The sequence below is a fragment of the Panulirus ornatus genome, chromosome 20 (genome assembly GCF_036320965.1).
Source record: "Panulirus ornatus isolate Po-2019 chromosome 20, ASM3632096v1, whole genome shotgun sequence".
Lineage (NCBI taxonomy): Eukaryota > Metazoa > Arthropoda > Malacostraca > Decapoda > Palinuridae > Panulirus > Panulirus ornatus.
In genome coordinates this window covers 75950219-75969258 of record NC_092243.1, presented here as the reverse complement: position 1 = coordinate 75969258, position 19040 = coordinate 75950219, and the positions used below count along the sequence as shown (strand labels likewise).

The window sequence follows — 19040 nt, the reverse complement described above, 5'->3', positions numbered from 1 at the left end:
TACTCGTCTCTCTTTCCAAAACTCTTGCATTTACCTCCTTAGCCACCCCATCCATAAGCAAATTAAACAACCATGGGGACATCACACACCTCTGCCGCAGACCGATCTCCACTGGGAACCAGTAACTCTACTCTCTTCCTACTCGTACACATGCCTTTCACCCTTGATAAAAACTCTGCTTCTAGCAGCTTGCTTCCCACACCATATACTCTTAGGACCTTCCACAAAGCATCTCTATCAACCAAATCATATGCCTTCTCCAGATCCATAAGTGTCGCATATAAATCCATCTCTTTTTCTAAATATTTATCATACACATTCTTCAAAGCAAACACCTGATCCATACATCCTCTACCACTTCTGAAACCACACTGCTCCTCCCCAATCTGATGCTCTGTACATGCCTTTCCCCTCTCAGTCAATACCCTCCCATACAATTTTCCAGGAATACTTAACAAACTTATGCCTCTGTAGTTTGAACAATAATGATTATCCTCTTTGCCTTTATACAGTTGCTTCATACATGCAATCTTCCAATTCTCAGGCACTTCACCATGATCCATACATACACTGAATGTCCTTACCATTGAATCAACAGCACAGTCACCCAGTAACTTGATAATATAAATTGCTATATATATATATATATATATATATATATATATATATATATATATATATATATATATATATATATATATATATATCAGTGTATGCTAGGCATAGGTTTTCTGTAATGCACTTGGAATGAAATACGACGGCATATATAGAGTCACTATTTTCTTATGTTCTTTAGTTTTCTCGGTGCTATTTTACCATTGGGCGGGTGCTCAAACACCTGTTGTCCAAAATTATCCCTTCTATTTAAATCAAATTTTCGCCTTCACAGAGGCATCATCACGAATCTACAAAAAGAGAAAAAAAAACATATAGAGATATGGTGAATATCATTATAGGATCAAGGGATATATCAATGCAAAGACTGAGGATGCAAATTACTGGAAGAGTTCAATATATATATATATATATATTTTTTTTTTTTTTTTTTCATACCATTCGCTATTTCCCGCAATAGCGAGGTAGCGTTAAGAACAGAGGACTGGGCCTTTGAGGGAATATCCTCACCTGGACCTCTCCTCTGTTCCTTCTTTTGGAAAAAAAAAAAAAAACGAGAGGGGAGGATTTCCAGCCCCCCGCTCCCTTCCCTTTTAGTCGCCTTCTACGACACGCAGGGAATACGTGGGAAGTATTCTTTCTCCCCTATCCCCAGGGAATTATATATATATATATATATATATATATATATATATATATATATATATATATATATATATATATATATATTCTTTTTGCGAAGAAAATCCTCATATAAATGATTGTGCGTTCAATAACTGGCGAATTTCTTGGTCATGATGGAGGGCAAGAAAACTCATGGTCTCTTAAACAGCTTTTATTGCTTAAAACAACGTAGTTATATACACTATACAAAATTCTTGATCTCCTACGTTCCTATGGAGTGCCTAGCGGGGGGTTGGGAAGATATGGGGAGAGGATGTTTGGAGGGGTTGGGTTGGGGTGGGGAGGGCAAGTAAGCTTCGTGACGGTAATACAAGCCAGGGGTTGAGGGGTGGGCGGTGGAGCCCCCAGGATAACGCTTGGGGATATGCCTTATCCTGCAGGTGCCAGGGCCGAGGTGGTGTGTGTGGGGCGCAGGGGCACCTCCCTCTGTGAATTGAGCGAGGCGCCCCTGCCCTTGTGAAGAAACCTGGATTCGCTCGCCAGACGGTGGACAAGGAAGAGAGATGTGAGAGAGAGAGAGAGAGAGAGAGAGAGAGAGAGAGAGAGAGAGAGAGAGAGAGAGAGAATTAAAAATAAGCATGGGAATACTTTGCCAACCAAAGCAAAGCCCTTGAAGGCCCCCAAGTGGTTCATTTGGGTCGCGCTCTGCCTGGGTTGGTGGCTTGGGTGAGAGGAGAGGTAGGAGGAGTGAGGGAGGGAGGCGGTGTTGGTGTCGGGCGAGAGAAGCCTGGGCGACCAGCGTCAACGCCGGGGTCGAGAGAGAGAGAGAGACAGGAAAATCATTGAGCAGTGAGTCTCCATCACGTTGCATACTTGATGAACAGAGATAGCCATGTTTTATTGTTTTCTGATCATATTCCATGTAGCATATATCAAAGCCCACTATTTTATTTTTTTCATGCGCTCTACATTTGAAAAAAAAGGAAGGAAAATAATGTCAAATGAATATTGTTCACCTAAAGGAGACAGTGGAAATAATATACGACATATTGGATGCCTCATGTGATTGAATGGTTAACCCGAAACTACACCGGTGGTTGTCTTAACGAACAACCCCCACCATCGTAACGAGTCATCAAAAAATAATTTTCTGCCATAAAGTGAGAGTTTGTGTTTGTCTATTGTCTTCAGGACTTGGATGTAAGACGGAAAACAAATACAAGATACGGTAGGAGTCTCAAACATCGTCGTTGCCCGGTGAAGGAACATTGTGTGGAGCCATGAACATTACTGTATAAGACTCCCGTCATAAGAAGGCGTGAGGGAAGTGAACAAAGGAGAACACAACTGAAATCTATATAAGCAAATAATGATATCAATATTTTAGGAAATCTTATTATTAGCATTTTAAAGATTTTATTATCATTTTTTTTAACGTAAGAAAAGGAGAAGAAATCATATAAAGACATCTTGGTGTTATGAGAAAGATTCGCTCGTGTTGATTTGATCCAAGACTGGAGACAACGGAGGGAGACATTCATACGCGTCATCGTTTTCTATCATCACAAAGTGTGAGAGATGTTAGCGCCTGGAGGAAGGACGTAGAGGAACGTTTGTATGTATGTTAGTGTGAGTAGATGAAGTGACTCAGAGGTGACGTAGATTATGATACAAAAAAGAATTTCCGAAGATCCGCGATAACTGGAAGGGCTGAGAAGGTGATAGGCAAGAAACTGGTATTTGTCTACAATTGTCAACCATTACGACACCTCGTTCGTGGCTTCCAGTCCAAGATTACCCCATGTGTAAAATGGATTTCTATCATATCTTATTCATTTGTTTTACTGAGAAGTTCCTGGTTACAATCGTGCATATGGAAGTGGAAATTTGTCGTTTTGCTTTTGTGGCAAGAGGGGAATGAGAAATGAATTGTAGGTTGTATGAATTCGGTGTTTGCTTTGTGAAGATGAACTTCACCAGTCCCTTGTTTCAAAGGGAATTTTTTGTTTTGTAGTGGAAGACACAGCATTTTTCTTCAGTTCGACTGATTGACACCTTCAAAATATTTGCCGTAACACTGAACTTATTTCCAACAGTGATGACTCGAAAACAGTCATTCGACTGTATTACGTTGTAACAAAACTTTTTTTCTGATGAATGCTAAAATGTTTGGCGGGTGATGACTGTGTTTTAGAGAAAGCATAGAGAAAAAGTTAGTATCTAACACAGCCACACATAGGATAGATTAAGTAGCAAGCCTACATTAAGTGGCAGGCCTACATTAAGTAGCAAGCCTACATTAAGTGGCAGGCCTACATTAAGTAGTAAGCCTACATTAAGTGGTAGGACCACAGAAGAGGCAGGCCCATATTAAGTAGCAAGCCTACATTAAGTGGCAGGCCTACATTAAATGGCAGGCCTACAGTGAGTGGCAGACCTACATTAAGTGGTAGGCCTACATTAAGTGGTAGACCTACATTAAGCGACAGGCCTCCATTAAGAGGTAGACATACGTTAAGTGGTACGCCTACATTAATTGACAGGCGTACAGTGTCAGGCCTACATAAAATGGTAGGAGCACATTAAGTGGCAGGCCTACATAAAGTGGTAGGCTTACATTAAGTGGCAGGCCTACAATGAGTAACAAGCCTGTACATTAAGACAAAGTATTCTTTTGTTTATCAAGCCTATCTCGCCCGCAATATCCTTCAACTCATATTAACTGTTGATGTAAGTTCCGCAACTTCTAAGACAGAAAGCTAACTGTAGTATAGATAGATGGATTCTCTTGGTCATATATATTCTTTCATTCGACCTAAGATTTTTTTCTTTGTTTTTCAGCTCTGCCTTTCCTCTATCGCGTCTGCAATTGTCACATATGGTTGTTTAGATGCGTCTGTAAACAGCATTGCGTCTGTACAGCTGCCATTCCTCCACAGATCAGTAGCAATCACTGAAAATTTTTCAGATTTTTTTCGTCTCTCTTGAAAGGACAGCGCGTTAACGATTCCCAACCGTGAAGCGAATGAAGATGAAACATTCAAAAATAAATAGATAAATATATATCATTTTTAGTATGAATTTATCACAGAATACGCAAGTGATATGAAACACGAATTTTATTTATATCGTAAAGAAAAAAATGATAATCTAGAAGTGATCAGTCAAGTGATAATCCAGAAGTGATCAATCCACAAGTGATTAATTCATAAGTGATTAATCAGTCACGGGAAGACAACAAGTGTTGATTACTCAAGGAGAGGCACATACAAAGAGGTGAAAAGTGTTTGCTGTATGTGGTGAAAGGGAAGAGGAAATGTCAAGACAGGCAATTGAGAAAAGGTTTAAACAAACCAGGAAAGACAAGAAGGAGGTGAAGGATGTGTGAAATGTCGAGAGGGTAATGAATTAAACGGTTGAAGTAAGGCCAAGACTGAAGATGAGGTTGAGAGATAAATTGAGGGAGTTCCTTAGTTTGAGGGAGTTACTTAGTTTGAGGGAGTTACTTAGTTTGAGACTCTTGGACTGTTAATTTGAGGAGTTGTCTGGAGAACCTCTTGGCGATTGTGGATAATCAACAGAAAACGTGAGAAGGGACGGCCTGATACGCTGGACCAAAAAACGTAAGACGAGTCAAAGTAAGTTATGTACTGTAGACACGTAAACTCGTAACACAGGGATAACTTGTACTCAAGTCTCGCCTTTAGGTAAACTATAACTTAAGTACTAACTCAAGTCTCACCTCTAGATTAAGCTGTAACTCGAGTGTGAATGCAAAGTATGCCGTAAATCAGCCCAATTTTTACGATAAGTCCTTATCAAAGACTCTGCAATTGTAACGTTCTATCCAAAACAAAGTTGAAAGATAAGCTCTTTAAGAAACCAGAAGCTTTTTGACTGATACTGAAAGCGAAAATAACAACGATACTTAAAAAAAGAATAAAGGAAAAGCTCTGAACATATATACGGACTCAAATCCAAGTTACTACTGAAATCCATTTTTTTCCTCTATAAAAGTAGCACAGACCTTCCTGGTATAATGGTGGCCCGCGAGGAAATAACTAGACGCAACTGGAGTGAAAGATTTTGACTAAAGTTTTCTAAAAAAAAAAAAAAAAAAAAAAAAAAATTACATAGATATATCAGATTGATAGTTCAAAGAGGAGGATGTTTCAGCATTGATTGTCTCTTTCGAAATGCTACAGAAGTACTGAATGAAGAATAATTGAAAATGTGTGTGTGTGTGTGTGTGTGTGTCTGTGTGCCAGCACGCATATATATGTGTGTGTGTGTGTGTGTGTAAGCATCTCTATGTAGACTTAAACAAGTTAGAGACATAAAGATTAATGGACACACTTATTCACGTACAGGAAGAAGAAAATAATAACTACGGCTGGAAAGGCATGTACATGAGCCGGTTGTGTACATAAAAGTTTCTATATGTACCTGTGTTCAGCAGACAGTCATGTGAAGAAAATATCACGAACATATGAATAATCAAAAGAAAATTAAAAATCCCAAACAGTCGAAGCATCGACGCGAACCTTGAAATTCTTTTATATAAAAATCCAAATCACTTTATTTTTTTCCTGTCGACCGACAACCGCCATGAAAAGAGGGGAAAAAAAGGACATTAAATGTTTTGTGAACCATAAAAATCAAATGAAAACTGGGCGAAAAGGGCGTTAGTTAATAGGATGTCTTCATGACGACTCAAAACGCACAAATCAGTTAGTTATAAATCCAATTGTGGTTATATTATGAACACGCCCGCAAGATCTTCCTGAATGACCTCGTTCCCCTGTTCTGTAGCCATCGTTTTGTCATTATCCCGATCGTTTCGTCACCATCCCGATCGTTCGTCATCGGCTGTAAACAAGAGTCTAATTTTGACTAGGATTTTACACAATCACATGATCGCACTATCTCACTAAAGACTTCGAAAAAAATACTTCCAGAGGTCGGCTGCCTCTTGGTAGGAAACGAGGCCAATTGGGCCAGTCCTCCCTTATCGTGTAGAGGCAAGAATTGATTTCTGTAAAGCCATCAGAGTAGACTACGGTACTGACCGACTGTTGATGCCAGAGTGGGAGTGTATATGACTCTAGACCCTGAGAAGGGATTTCGCGTTCGTCTTGCCCAATTTCATGTTATCAGAGTCCGTTTGAAAAAACAAAGAAACAAACTGGTGTTGGAACAGATTCTTCACCGAGGAGTAAAAAAACAAAAGGAAAAAGATATATATATAAATTGGAAGCTGTGAGTCACTGATCAACCTCGCAACATCAGACAGAAGCTTGAAAAAAAGAAATAAAATCTCAACTAATTTCTAAAACCTTTTATGAATCTGAATGAAAAATAGTGACAAAAAACTAATACTGTAAGACTCGTCTACATTCTCTATAGTTATTTTATGTTTATTTTTTTTCCAGATAGATAATTCTAACAAACAAACACTAGATAATAAATCTATTCCTAAATTAGAAAGCCTTTTAGCATTTACAGCGTACGCGGCGGGAAGTATATGAGATATTAAAGAAATATAATTCTAACTTGACCATTGTATATCCGTTAAGGCGTGAGAGTGAGTGGGTGGGCCTTGTGTGTGTGACATCTGCACCCTCCACGCACCTCACCACGTAACGGAGATTAGAGACAGTTAGAATGAGTTTTCTCTCTTGAAAATATAAATAATAATAGATGAACTTATAGACACAATACATGTTTGGCCTTAGGACATTTATTCTTTTTTTTTTTTTCATTCTCCTCAAAAAGGGGTCGTAGCCTTCACTAACTTCCATATTGAGAAATTTGCTAAAACAGTAGCTTGGAGAGTGTCTACAACAACCAGTCTTTCCCTTTAACCTAATCACTTGAAGCAAATATTTGGTAATCTCTACAGTATCAAAATATTCAGGTTCTGAAAATCACACACACACTTGCGCACTAGAAATACCGCAAGATATCCATTTTCTTTGTGACGTGGGAACAATGGATTATGAAAATGTGAAGGAACTTACCATTCCTTAATATATATATATATATATATATATATATATATATATATATATATATATATATATATATAATCAGTGGATGAATGATGTATGCCATTTTCAATGGATAATACCCATATTTGTTTGTTACTTTCACTCCACTAATCTATTATCGTCAACACAACGTATTAAAAGGTCCTGTATTGGATCCATTTTTCATCTTACACCTCACTCTATAAAAAAACACAGATAACACGAGCCAACCTGGCCAGTCAGTAATATATAAAAAAAAAGATATATTCTTTTTTTATCCCATGATTCAGCTGTCATTGCTGATGCAGCAGGCAAAAACACCTTTTATCACAAACAAACAAACGGATACGACATACAACAAAGAAAGAGCTTTATGGTATATTCAGCTCATATTTTTGTTTTTTTGTTATAAGCATCGGATATAACGAAAGAAATCTTTGGCAACAGACATGTACAAATGGATTGACAGGAGGGGAGAGCCTTTGGTAATATTTTGATTCAACTAACAATACAGATATAGCAGGAGCATGACAGGTAATGTATTCAGTCAAGCACTCAGTCAGTATCTCTGAGTTGCAACATTACAATTATTAGTAGTTGTGTTTTCTGAATCAGGAAGATACACTTAAGTATTATAGAAAGAATAAGTTATAATAACAAAGTAAATTACCATAAAACGTATGACGTTTTCTATGCAAATCGAACGGTGAGGATTATCGTATTTTTTTTTTATTCCCGTTTGTGACGCAAAAGTACCAATATCGAACTGAAAAAAATTCCAGTGGGTCAAGAACCATTAATAGCACTTGTGTTTCTAAGCAGTTAAAGGTACCATGGCATTGTTAGGAAAATCCAGTACCCGTAAGCTCTTGTGTACCATTTAAAACTAGCCGCGAAACATGATCAAGGCTTACTTAAAATACTTAGAAAAAGAAGTTTCATTTCCACTTGAGGATTTATCTGAATTATGGGGAAATGAAGAGCTCATATTTATGGAACTCAGGCCAACTACATCATATATAAAGCTATCTTCGCAATGATACAATGTTTCGTATAGTCTCTTTCTTCTTCAAAAAAATATCTTTAAAAATTCCATCAAGGAATACATACGTGGAGGCGCGTTCGAAGATGACTCCTTGATCAAACATACGATTTCGCGGAGCCCGAGAGGCAGGAGGAATGCTGCCGCTGTCACGCTTGCGTGGCGAACACACACACACATACACCCACACACACACACACACACACACACACACACACACTCACTCACTCTAGCAGCAACAGCAGCAGCTCCTCCTCCTCCCTCCGTGGCCGGACCACAGAACCGCCAGTTCGGAAGGAACTCAACTCTCGCAGGTGCCACCAGACAGAAGCATGAAGCAAGATCCTTGGAGCAAAGGTAAATGCTAGGGAACTCACACTTGCCAAAAGCATAAATAACTATCCAAGACGAAATGAAACGCACCTAATACTTGTGAGCAAGACAATAGAGAGTTGTTATTCTTCTTTCTTATGTATATATATATATTTTTTTTACCCCCCTCTTCTCTTCGTTTAAAATAATGTTCTATTGTCCATGCTAATAATGGAAAGAGAAGCACTTTATTCCAACAGGCAGTGACCCCGAGAGGGGGGCGGGGCGCGCGCGGTGGGGGGGGGGGTCCTCCTCCTCCTGACGCTGCAGCACTCGAGCATCTCCTCCTTCCTTGGAGTGCTACGTCAGGGAACATCTTGAGCAGAAACCTCAAACTATTGTTAATGGTTTACATACAAATTTACTTAATACCTATATTTATATATGTAAACATATGAAACATGTCGCTAAGTTCGCACCTATGAAAACTACAAGTATCTAATCATTGTCCTGATTGTTCTGGCTCAACAAACATCGCTCTGGTCTGCCTCAGAATGGGTTAGGTCAAGCCGCCACCCCCAGAGCACACACACACACTCACTCACGTACCTTCCACAACAAAGAAACAACAAAGATGTTTGTTAATATTGATTTCTGGCGATGCGCTAATGCTCCACTCTCGATGAGGACAGTTTGACACAGATAGACACACACGCGCACACACACACATACACACAGACGAAAATGGATCTGCTTGCACTAGTAGAGGCATTCGCTCATACGTACAAGTATACAGTCACTGGCTTTTGCTTCCTATCTTGAGCACTGATGCCAGAAGGTCTGGAGATGAAAGTGGCTTCGGCGAATACAAACTTAACAAAAGTAGGAGATACATATCTCGTGTTCCAGTCTGATGATTTTCGTAACATCTTTGAATGTTGGGGTTCTCGAGGATATATATATATATATATATATATATATATATATATATATATATATATATATATATATATATATATATGTATATATCCATAATATATATTTTTCTTTTGAGGGAGAGAGTAATGCACTGGAGAAGCGTCCACAACAGTTGAGTATGTTCAGCCGTCCTTCAACGAACGTATATACTTCTCAGGGCACTACGTGTTGACTGGAGCTACCGGCCGGCCATGACGGCCAGCAGCCAGCAAGGCTCCTCCGTCAGACGGTGGTGAGGGGAGAGGGGACACCACCACACTCGCCGGCAGCAAGTACCTCCTCCTCCTCCTCCTCCTCCTTCCTCAGTGGTCATTCCTCTCAGCCGAGTCTTCAGCCTGACGATTGATTGAGGGACGCGGGCGACCTGGAGTCATCCTCGTGATCAAAATACTGATTTAACACAACCAAAAGCATAAATACAGAATTGGCACCATGATAAAGGAGTACTTTGAACTTTTTTGTTTTTTGAATATATATGTTTATATTTATATATTCTCTTAAGATACACCGGGTGTTGTGTCAGAGATCATCATCAACATCATCACATATCACAATCTTTCTCACTCCTGTCATCAAGAGAATTCCTCTTTCTTTCTTTTCTTTCCATAAGCTTTTCCATCTTTATTCCAGAGGAAGGGAAGGAGCGCAGGGGAAACATACACACACAGACACACACAGAACACGTCTCACCCTCGGTATTGGCCACTGCGAAACCTTTTCGCTTTTCTCTTCGCCAACCTTCCCTCATCATCTCCACTCGATTGTAAAAAGATTTTCCATATACTCTTATTTTTTGTTGCATTTTATATTATACACGTGAATGCCAACACAATATATATGTTTTTTTGTGTGTGTCTCCCTTCACTTCCCTCTGTATGTATCAATAATCTTATCTTGGTCAACGTATTCAAATATATGAGGGGCGTCCATCAAAATACCGATGGTGCCGGCCGTGGTAACGGCGAAGAAAATGTACAGCTGAAGACGATCGATCACCATAGCTACGTATTTCCAGTCCTCTCGAATCTGGAAACGAGAGAGGAAGTTCATATGAGAGAAATGTACTGAAGAAAACATACCTGGAAAAAAGATAATGAAGACAGCTTGACATTTAAAGAATATGTATATAATTGAAATATAAGTGAAGTGAACGATTCTCTATGGCTAATTCATCTATGGATTTTAAGTCGTTTAAACCAACGTCAAAATCGAAAGAATCCCGCTTTAAGTTTTGCCCACATGGACGATCAGGCCTTGATAAACAGTCTCCCTTGTGGCCGGGCTAAACTGGAACCCTACACCACCTAGTGTGTGCACCTCACCTGGATGTACTCGTCCTCATTTCTAAGGTGCTCTGCGATGAACTCCACGGCTTCAGTCGCCTTGTATGCTTCAGGGGTAATGAACAGCGAGTCTGAACTCTCAGACTCGCGTCGAGGCATCTGCAACAGTGGAGACTACTCCATTAGGACCAATATCTTAACCCGAACTGGTGGACTTCAACCATACTCGTCTTAAAAATCAACAGGAGAAGCATACTGATGTTAACCACTGAAAATATCTGCCTAGCGCTATATTCTTGTCCGTGTCAGGAGGCCTACAAGGACTTCAGGAGAAATATACATTCAGGATTGTGTAGAGATATCTCGAAGATTGTTACTGTACAGCCTGGTTAAGGCAGAGGGTATGTATATCATGAAGGGTGTTGTAGTTACCTGACCAACACTAGCTTTGAAGAAACACATTCATATTTACGACCTTACTCGTCTGCACTTAGCTGCTTAAAGAACTATTTCAATGGCTAAGTCATCTATTAAGCTATCAAATCATCTATTAATCTGCTAGATTAAGGTAAATCATCTATTAATATGCTAAACCAAGGTAAATCATCTATTAATCTGCTAGACTAAGGTAAATTATCTAGTAAGCTATCAAATTATCTATTAATCTGCTAGACTATGGTAAATCATCTATTAATCTGGTAGATTAAGTTAAACCTATGAAGTTAGCAATAAGACTCGAATTAGTAATCAGGATTTAATTCCTAGTATTCGACAGATGTCTTCCTCTGGTGAAGATTCCTCCCTCCTTTGAGGAAGACAACTGTCGAAACATTTGAGATAATTCCTGATGTGTAGCTCCTGTCTCATTGCTGCCTTCCTGTCAAGATGAGCAATATCTATTTATATCTATAGATACTTTTTTTTCCTTCCTTTTCACATAAGTGTGATCTTGAGTAACCTAGAGAAAAATATAGAAAAGCTTTACTAAAACTCTTACGTTTTACATGATTCTGGAATAGAAAAAGTTCAGAAAGTCTGACTACATAGACGTGAACAGAACTTATTCTTTTCTCTTACAGATACATAGACTTTGTAGAAATCAAAATCCTTGTCTAGATAAAATGCTCTAGTGACTTTTCTAGACCAAAAATTGGTGGGTGGGGGATTTGAACCTTGAGGCTGGTAGAAGGGATATTACTTGAAACAGGGGGGGGGGTTTGGGGGGTAGCTGAAGGGACATGATGTAAACCTTGGAGCTAGATTTGAATCTTGGAGCTAGTAGAAGGGGCATTATTTGAACCTCAAGGCTAGTACATGGGACATGATTGGAACAATAGAACTTGTAGAAGGGGCATAGTTTGAACACTGTAGCTAGTAGAAGGATCATGATTTGAACCTTGGAGCAAGTAGAAAGGACAAGATTTGACCGCTGGAGCTAGTAGAAGTATCGTGCTTTTGAACCCTAAAACTAGCAGGGGGGACATGATTTGAATCTTGATGTTAAGGCCTCCCTCAGGTCGAAGTTAGAATCACTGCTCACCTCTCGGTTGATCTTGCAGTTAGGATGGTGGAGGTTCGACAGCTCCATGTGTTCGATCTTGCCAGTGTCCTTGCCGAGTTCTGGCGAGCCGTAGTGATGATGCGGAGGAACGCCTACTGTTCAAAGACCAGAGTTTAACGTGTTATGGAGGAGGTTCTCCAAGGAGGGGGGGGGGGAACTTAAGAGTATGCATAATCAACCACTTTCCCTCGGTACACTAAACCTATGAGTGACACCACCAAGTGATGGCCTGAGGGAAGGATAGACCGAAGCCCTGTCAACCCTATGGCTACCTCCCTCAGGGCAACACTGTGCTATCTGACTCGTTCATTCCAAGCATTATGCAGGTACGGTAACACTGGCGGGAAACTTCAAGACGCTAAAGAAACTTACCAAACGTGTATAGTGAATTTCCTTTAATCTGTCAGACTGTGAGGGATGTCACTGTAAATATCACCTAGAAACTATCATCCGCAAGGCCCTAAAAGTTGTGGGATTTGCATATGCTGATGCCAAAGGGTAATCAAGTAACCTTAAGGTTCCAAGGGCAAAGGACAAGGCTTCATTTAGCCACACTATAATGTCTCTCATCGGTCAGATAGTCTTGCTAGTGATACAGATATATCAATCCCTTTTCTCTGTCTTCATATAATTAGTGCTTACTGATGACATGGTCAGGCTAGTTACTTTAGAGGGAAGAGGGTGGAGTACTTCTTGTACTAAAGTCAGTGAGAAACATAAAGTGCAGAGTTGAGGTTCTTCTGCTGGGGAGGATACACACACACACACACACACACACACACGGTCTGGGGTTCTTAATTAATCTTTATTACTGTCTTGACAATAAAAAGTGAAGGGATGTATATCGTTGGTGATAGGTTACATGACATATTCACTTTCACTTTAATCTACGACTTTTCTATGAGGATTTCCATCAGGTGTTTTGGTTCTGCAAGACATTTTTTTCTACCTGTTTCCCGTCCGGCGTGTTGCCGCAGGGAGTGGAGGCTCAGGAACTGTTATGTTAACTGCATCTTTTTCAGTAGTGTTTAAGCCAGACGGCCTCACTTGGACCTTGGGTCCGTATGGTCTGTACATCTATGTAAACTCTGTGTAACACAGACTCTCTCTCTCTCTCTCTCTCTCTCTCTCTCTCTCTCTCTCTCTCTCTCTCTCTCTCTCTCTCTCTCTCTCTCTCTCTCTCCTTCCTTTGGCAGTATCACTGGAAGAACGCCGCTCTCGGCTGCATCCGCCTTGTCAACCACCACAGCCGAACACACGACCACACGACCACTCTAACCATGAAACGTACACGCCACTCACCTCACATTCACATTATTCTCCTCCTCCTCCTCATCATCATCATTATCCGGATTCTCGAAGTCAAGAAAGTGCTACGAAACTCAAAACCTATGGACTTAATGAGACACTGAATATATGAGATTCTGTCCCTCTGGAACTGACCAGGCATATCGTTCATCCAATGGAGACGCGTCTTCTTGGGTCGCTTCATGAAGAGCATGATGGGTAGGTACTTGAGGAACATGACTCGGATCCAGCTGGGCATCCGGTGAGTCCTCGGACCTCTGAAAGATGAGTAAGACGATGAGTACCAACAGGAGTGAAAGAGAAAGAGGAAAAGAAGATTACATATGAAAATATTCCATGATCCTGGAACCTGGACGCTTCCCATCGGTGATGAATTATGTTTCTATTTCATCTCTTATTCTCAAGTGTTCCAGGCAAGTAAGATCGTCTTGGACGCCCAGTATGAGTTCCAGAGGCAAGGTAAAATGGCTGAGTCGACCCCACAACAAGTCAGTTTAATGGTCCAAATGCTCACCTTACCCAATGATAATACAGAGGACCAGGGAAGACCTAGCTACCCTCAGGAGGTGGTACAGAGACTCCAGAAGACATAGCTACCCTCAGGAGGTAGCACAGAGACCACAGGAGACCTAGCTACCCTCAGGAGGTGGCACAGAGACCTCAGGAGACCTAGCTACCCTCAGGAGACCTAGCTACCCTCAGGAGATGGTACAGAAACTCCAGAAGACATAGCTACCCTCAGGAGGTAATACAGAGGACCCGGGAGATCTAGCTACCCTCTGTAGGTAGTACAGAGGACTCGGGAGACCTAGCTACCCTCCGGGGGTGGTACAGAGACCCCAGGAGACCTTGTTACCCTCCAGAGGTTCAAAAGAAGCATCTAAAGTACTCGGATTCTTTGAGCACAGTGAACGTCTCTTTGTATTTCATATAAAGGCAAACCACAAGCCAGCGTCGATGCAGGAGAGCACGTATGCTGCCTTTTCTCCTAAATATGACAATAAAGAAAACGTTCACCGAGTTCTTGAGACATAAGCTGCGGAGGAGTACCTGGGTGGGTGAGTTCGTAGTTCAAAAGTTCTCCACAGTGGACACAGCAGGTATGTACAACAAGGATTTGAAGACTTCAGGATCAAAAGACTTAACTGCCTTACAGGCCGATTACACCTGGTTGTAGACTTGTCCTTAGAGTGACAGTTTATTTGTAGCTAATGACGTCATTGGGCTAGGTAAAGGAAGCTACCTCGCAAACTAGTTCCTCTGTTCAGATGATGAGGGTTCTTACTGAAGGTGCCGACTATATTTCACGACCAATCTGTTATTTTTGAATTATCTTAATATAATTTTGGTTCTTGAGATGCGTAAAGATAGTACATATCTCTCTCTTGATGAAGTTAACAGATTAAACCTTTTGCGTCTCTGAGAATATTATCTTTGGCTTCCTTAACTATAATGTATTCCTCCCTTCTGGAAATCTATGTCCAACTTGTGTTAGCCATACCTCTACTCTCCCCTCTCGATTTAATGACCTCTTACATTTCCTCTAGTGACTGTCATGTGTCTCCCATACCCTTTTGAGCTGATTAATATGAACTATCCATCTCGCATCTAATTTACCTCCTAATCGAGACGTGAACACGACATATCCATCTTATTCTCAAGAAGTTATAAAGCTTCCCAAGCCTTTCAGAAATATATCAAAGCTTCACCTGAGCTCATCTGCAGAACCCCCATGTTAGTCATCACGACCCAGATAAATCCCTCATCATTACTCATATGAAACGCCTAAAGTTCAGTCTCATACCGGTCGTTTCAGAGCTCTCTATATAGCAGCGAACTCCCATCGCAACTCAAACGAAGTATCGAATCCCTATCATAATCCAACCGAAACGTCGAACCCCCTCATCACAACCCATCTGAAACATCGACCCCCCCTCATTACAATCCACCTGAAACATCGAACCTCCATTACAACCCACCTAATATTGAACCCCAATGACAACCCACCTGAAACATCGAACCCCCATTACAACCCACCTGAACTATCAAACCCCTCATTGCAACCCACCTGAAACATTCCTAACTCCCTTTAAAACTTACCACGTCCGATCGGACCGTATAGGTGAATCCCTCACCAATGCCTCACCTGAAATTCCAGTTGATGATGACGACGGTGACGAGGATGGAGACGGTGTTCATGACGAAGGTGAAGAGGAGGTACTTGGCGATGAGGGGAAGCACCAGCGACGTTGGCGGCAGGATCTTCGACACCAGCAAGAGGAACACAACCAGTGAGAGCAGGATGGAGATACCCAACGTCACCTGGTGGTGTGGCAAGGGGTTATACAAGGTGAGCAATGGTTACCCAGCATGTGGCAAGGGGTTATGCAAGGTGAGGAATGGTCACCCAACGTTACCTGAAGGTGTGGCAAGGGGTTATACAAGGTGAGCAATGGTTACCCATCGTTACCTGCAGGTGTGGCAAGCGGTTATACAAGATGCTGTCCAGCCATCATGAAGGAGTCAATATCTTTTTACTATGTGCGACTAGTGGGTTACTATAGGGTTACTGCTTGTGGAAATATCCTAGAGTTATGGCTACTGTTCCAACCCGTCAAATGTACGTCATGAACTTAATGACAGAATGATATAAAAATCGATTTATTGATAACTAGTGTTTGCTTACGTTGAGAACAGCATCTGAAGCAACAGGTGGGATATGAGTAACATACGAATTCATGAGGTCTCATTATTCTCACGAAATACAATCACGAAGTCCAGAGTTTTAAGGTGATTTCACAAAAAAAATATAACAAATGTAACAGGAAATTAAGAAAGAAAAAAAGGTTCGTCAATGAGTTCATGTTTTCTTTTCGTAAATGAGAAAAAGAAAATATTATGGGAGAACACCTTTACCAAGATCTGTGGCTGAAGAACATCAGGAATTAATCGAATCTTCACATCTGTTCTACTCGAGGTGTCAGAGCCTCCAGTCTTGTTAGTCCAGGATGCTGTCACCTGTACTGATTCTCTCTCTCTCTCTCTCTCTCTCTCTCTCTCTCTCTCTCTCTCTCTCTTATATATATATATATATATATATATATATATATATATATATATATATATATATATATATATATATGTATATATATATATATCGTCTTTTCCTCTTCTTTTATTCCACCATTTTCTTCTTTCCCCTTTCTTAGAATATCAGTCTCCCCCCCCCCCCTCTACCATCTACCATCCTTCCGCCCATCATACCTCATCGAACGGCAGTCTTCTCCCATACCTAACCTCCCCATTCTGAGTATCATTGTGCTCCTTAGGTATATAGACCCTGGACCTATCTGCCCTGACCTTGAACTCCCAACCCCTATCCCTGCTCCCTACCTTCCTCAACACCTCCCTACAACTTATCCCTCCCTCCTCTCCCAGCTTTCCCTTCTCACCTTCCCACAACTTACTTATCCCTCCCTCCTCTCCCAGCCTTTTCCCTCCTCACCTTCCTACTACTTGCCTATCCCTTCCTCCTCTCTCAGCCTTTTTCCCCTCCCTTCCTCCCCAATCTGTCTCACCTTCTCGCCAGCCTCAGCGGGGAGATAGAACACCAGGATGCAGAGGAAGGAGATGAGGACCGTAGGCAGGATCAAGTTGACGGTGTAGAAGAGAGTCTTCCTTCTGATCGTGATGTAGAAGGTGATGTCTGTCTCTGTGGGCCGCCTGTCGTCGGGCACCCGATTGAGGAACGCTGGCACCTGCGGAGATACAAGGTCACTGTACTCGAACCATCCACTGGGACAAGGTCAGGGACACCGCCACTGAAGGTTTTAGGTCGTAATCATCCAGGGGTGACTCGCCAGAGATCAGGGACACCGCCACTGAAGGTTTTAGGTCGTAATCATCCAGGGGTGACTCGCCAGAGATGTAGTTACGGTAGAGGGAGGGAGGGATGGGGGATTAGAAGACTTAAGAATGAGAAATATAATGAAGTCTCGAGATGTGTCTTCTTTCTCTTGGTGATGTGGCCCGACACGTAACCAGAACCACGCTTACACAGATGTTCAAAATGACAAGAAGAAGACAGTGTTAGATAAGCACAAATGGAAGGCTGACTTTACCAAATGAAATGATAATACTTAAACGTTTACAAGATCAAATCTAAAAAACTAACATGAAACTCGACACACACACACACACACACACACACACACACACACACACACCCTCATGAGTTTACACAACCCTCATGAATTTACACAAACCCTCAAATTTACACAGACTCTCATGAGTTTAAACAAACCCTCATGAGTTTACAAAATCCCAGATGAGTTTACACAAAATCCTCACGAATTTACAAAATCACTGATGAGTTTACACAACCCTCGTGAGTTACACAAACCCTCATTAGTTTACACAAACTCTCATAAATTTACACAGACTCTCATAAGGTTAACCAAACCCTCACGAGTTTACACAAACCCTCAAGTTTACACAGACCATCATGAGTTTAGACAGACATTCATGAATGTCAAGTTTCCACAAAATTTCTAATAAAAGAAGAAACCAAATCATGGATTTATGAGAAAACATCCTAACCCAAATGTTTTCTAAGATAAAGTTTGCACACTTAGTTAAACAGAGATAAGAAACTTTTGCAGAGATAAGAATTACACAAACGTTCATGCGTATCAAGTTGCATGAAACGTTAGCATTATCAAACGTTCGTGAAACATTGTCTTACACAAATGCTAACGACGATCATGTTTACACAAACACTCGAAATATACATAAACAAGTCACAACTTCCGTAGATTTGTCCGTTCCGTTTAAGAGAGCGCCAATAGGGTCGTTAAGACAACACTAAATTGCCAAGGAGTGTGACGTGTTCACCTATATGATACAATGCGTCAGTCATAATTTGCCTACTATACTAACCGTATTTCATGCTACTTAGGGACCCCATCCCATGCTCTTTTGTGACCCTATCCCATGCTCCTTAAGGGCGCAATCCCATGCTCCTTAGGGACCCCATCCCATGCTCCTTAGAGATCCCATCCCATGATCCTTAGGGACTACATCCCATGCTCCTTTGGGACCCATCCCAATCTCCATCCCATGCATCTTCATTCATGTATGATGCAGTGAGAGTTGATGACACAAAATTTGCATCAGCGTTGCAATAAATAGACAGATAGATCTGATTGCAAATGTTGGAGAGAAAGAGTCATATATAAACTCACTGGGAGCGTACGACATTGTGACACTTACACAAAGAAATATAAAGG

The 19040-nt window shown here is 41.0% G+C and overlaps 1 protein-coding gene across 1 annotated transcript in view; it reads right to left on the bottom strand.

Annotated features, from left to right (window-relative positions):
- Nucleotides 1–1435: 1435 nt before the first annotated feature.
- Nucleotides 1436–19040, bottom strand: part of LOC139755761 (acetylcholine receptor subunit beta-like 1) — an 88821-nt gene continuing 71216 nt past the window's right edge. Inside the window, exons 8-13 of the mRNA XM_071674387.1 lie at nt 17331–17547; nt 15899–16074; nt 13888–14009; nt 12424–12536; nt 10923–11057; nt 1436–10626 (exon numbers count right to left, since the gene is read on the bottom strand). Coding sequence (XP_071530488.1) covers nt 10462–10626; nt 10923–11057; nt 12424–12536; nt 13888–14009; nt 15899–16074; nt 17331–17547 — 928 coding nt within the window. The 3' untranslated portion in view covers nt 1436–10461. The remainder of the gene's footprint in view (nt 10627–10922; nt 11058–12423; nt 12537–13887; nt 14010–15898; nt 16075–17330; nt 17548–19040) is intronic.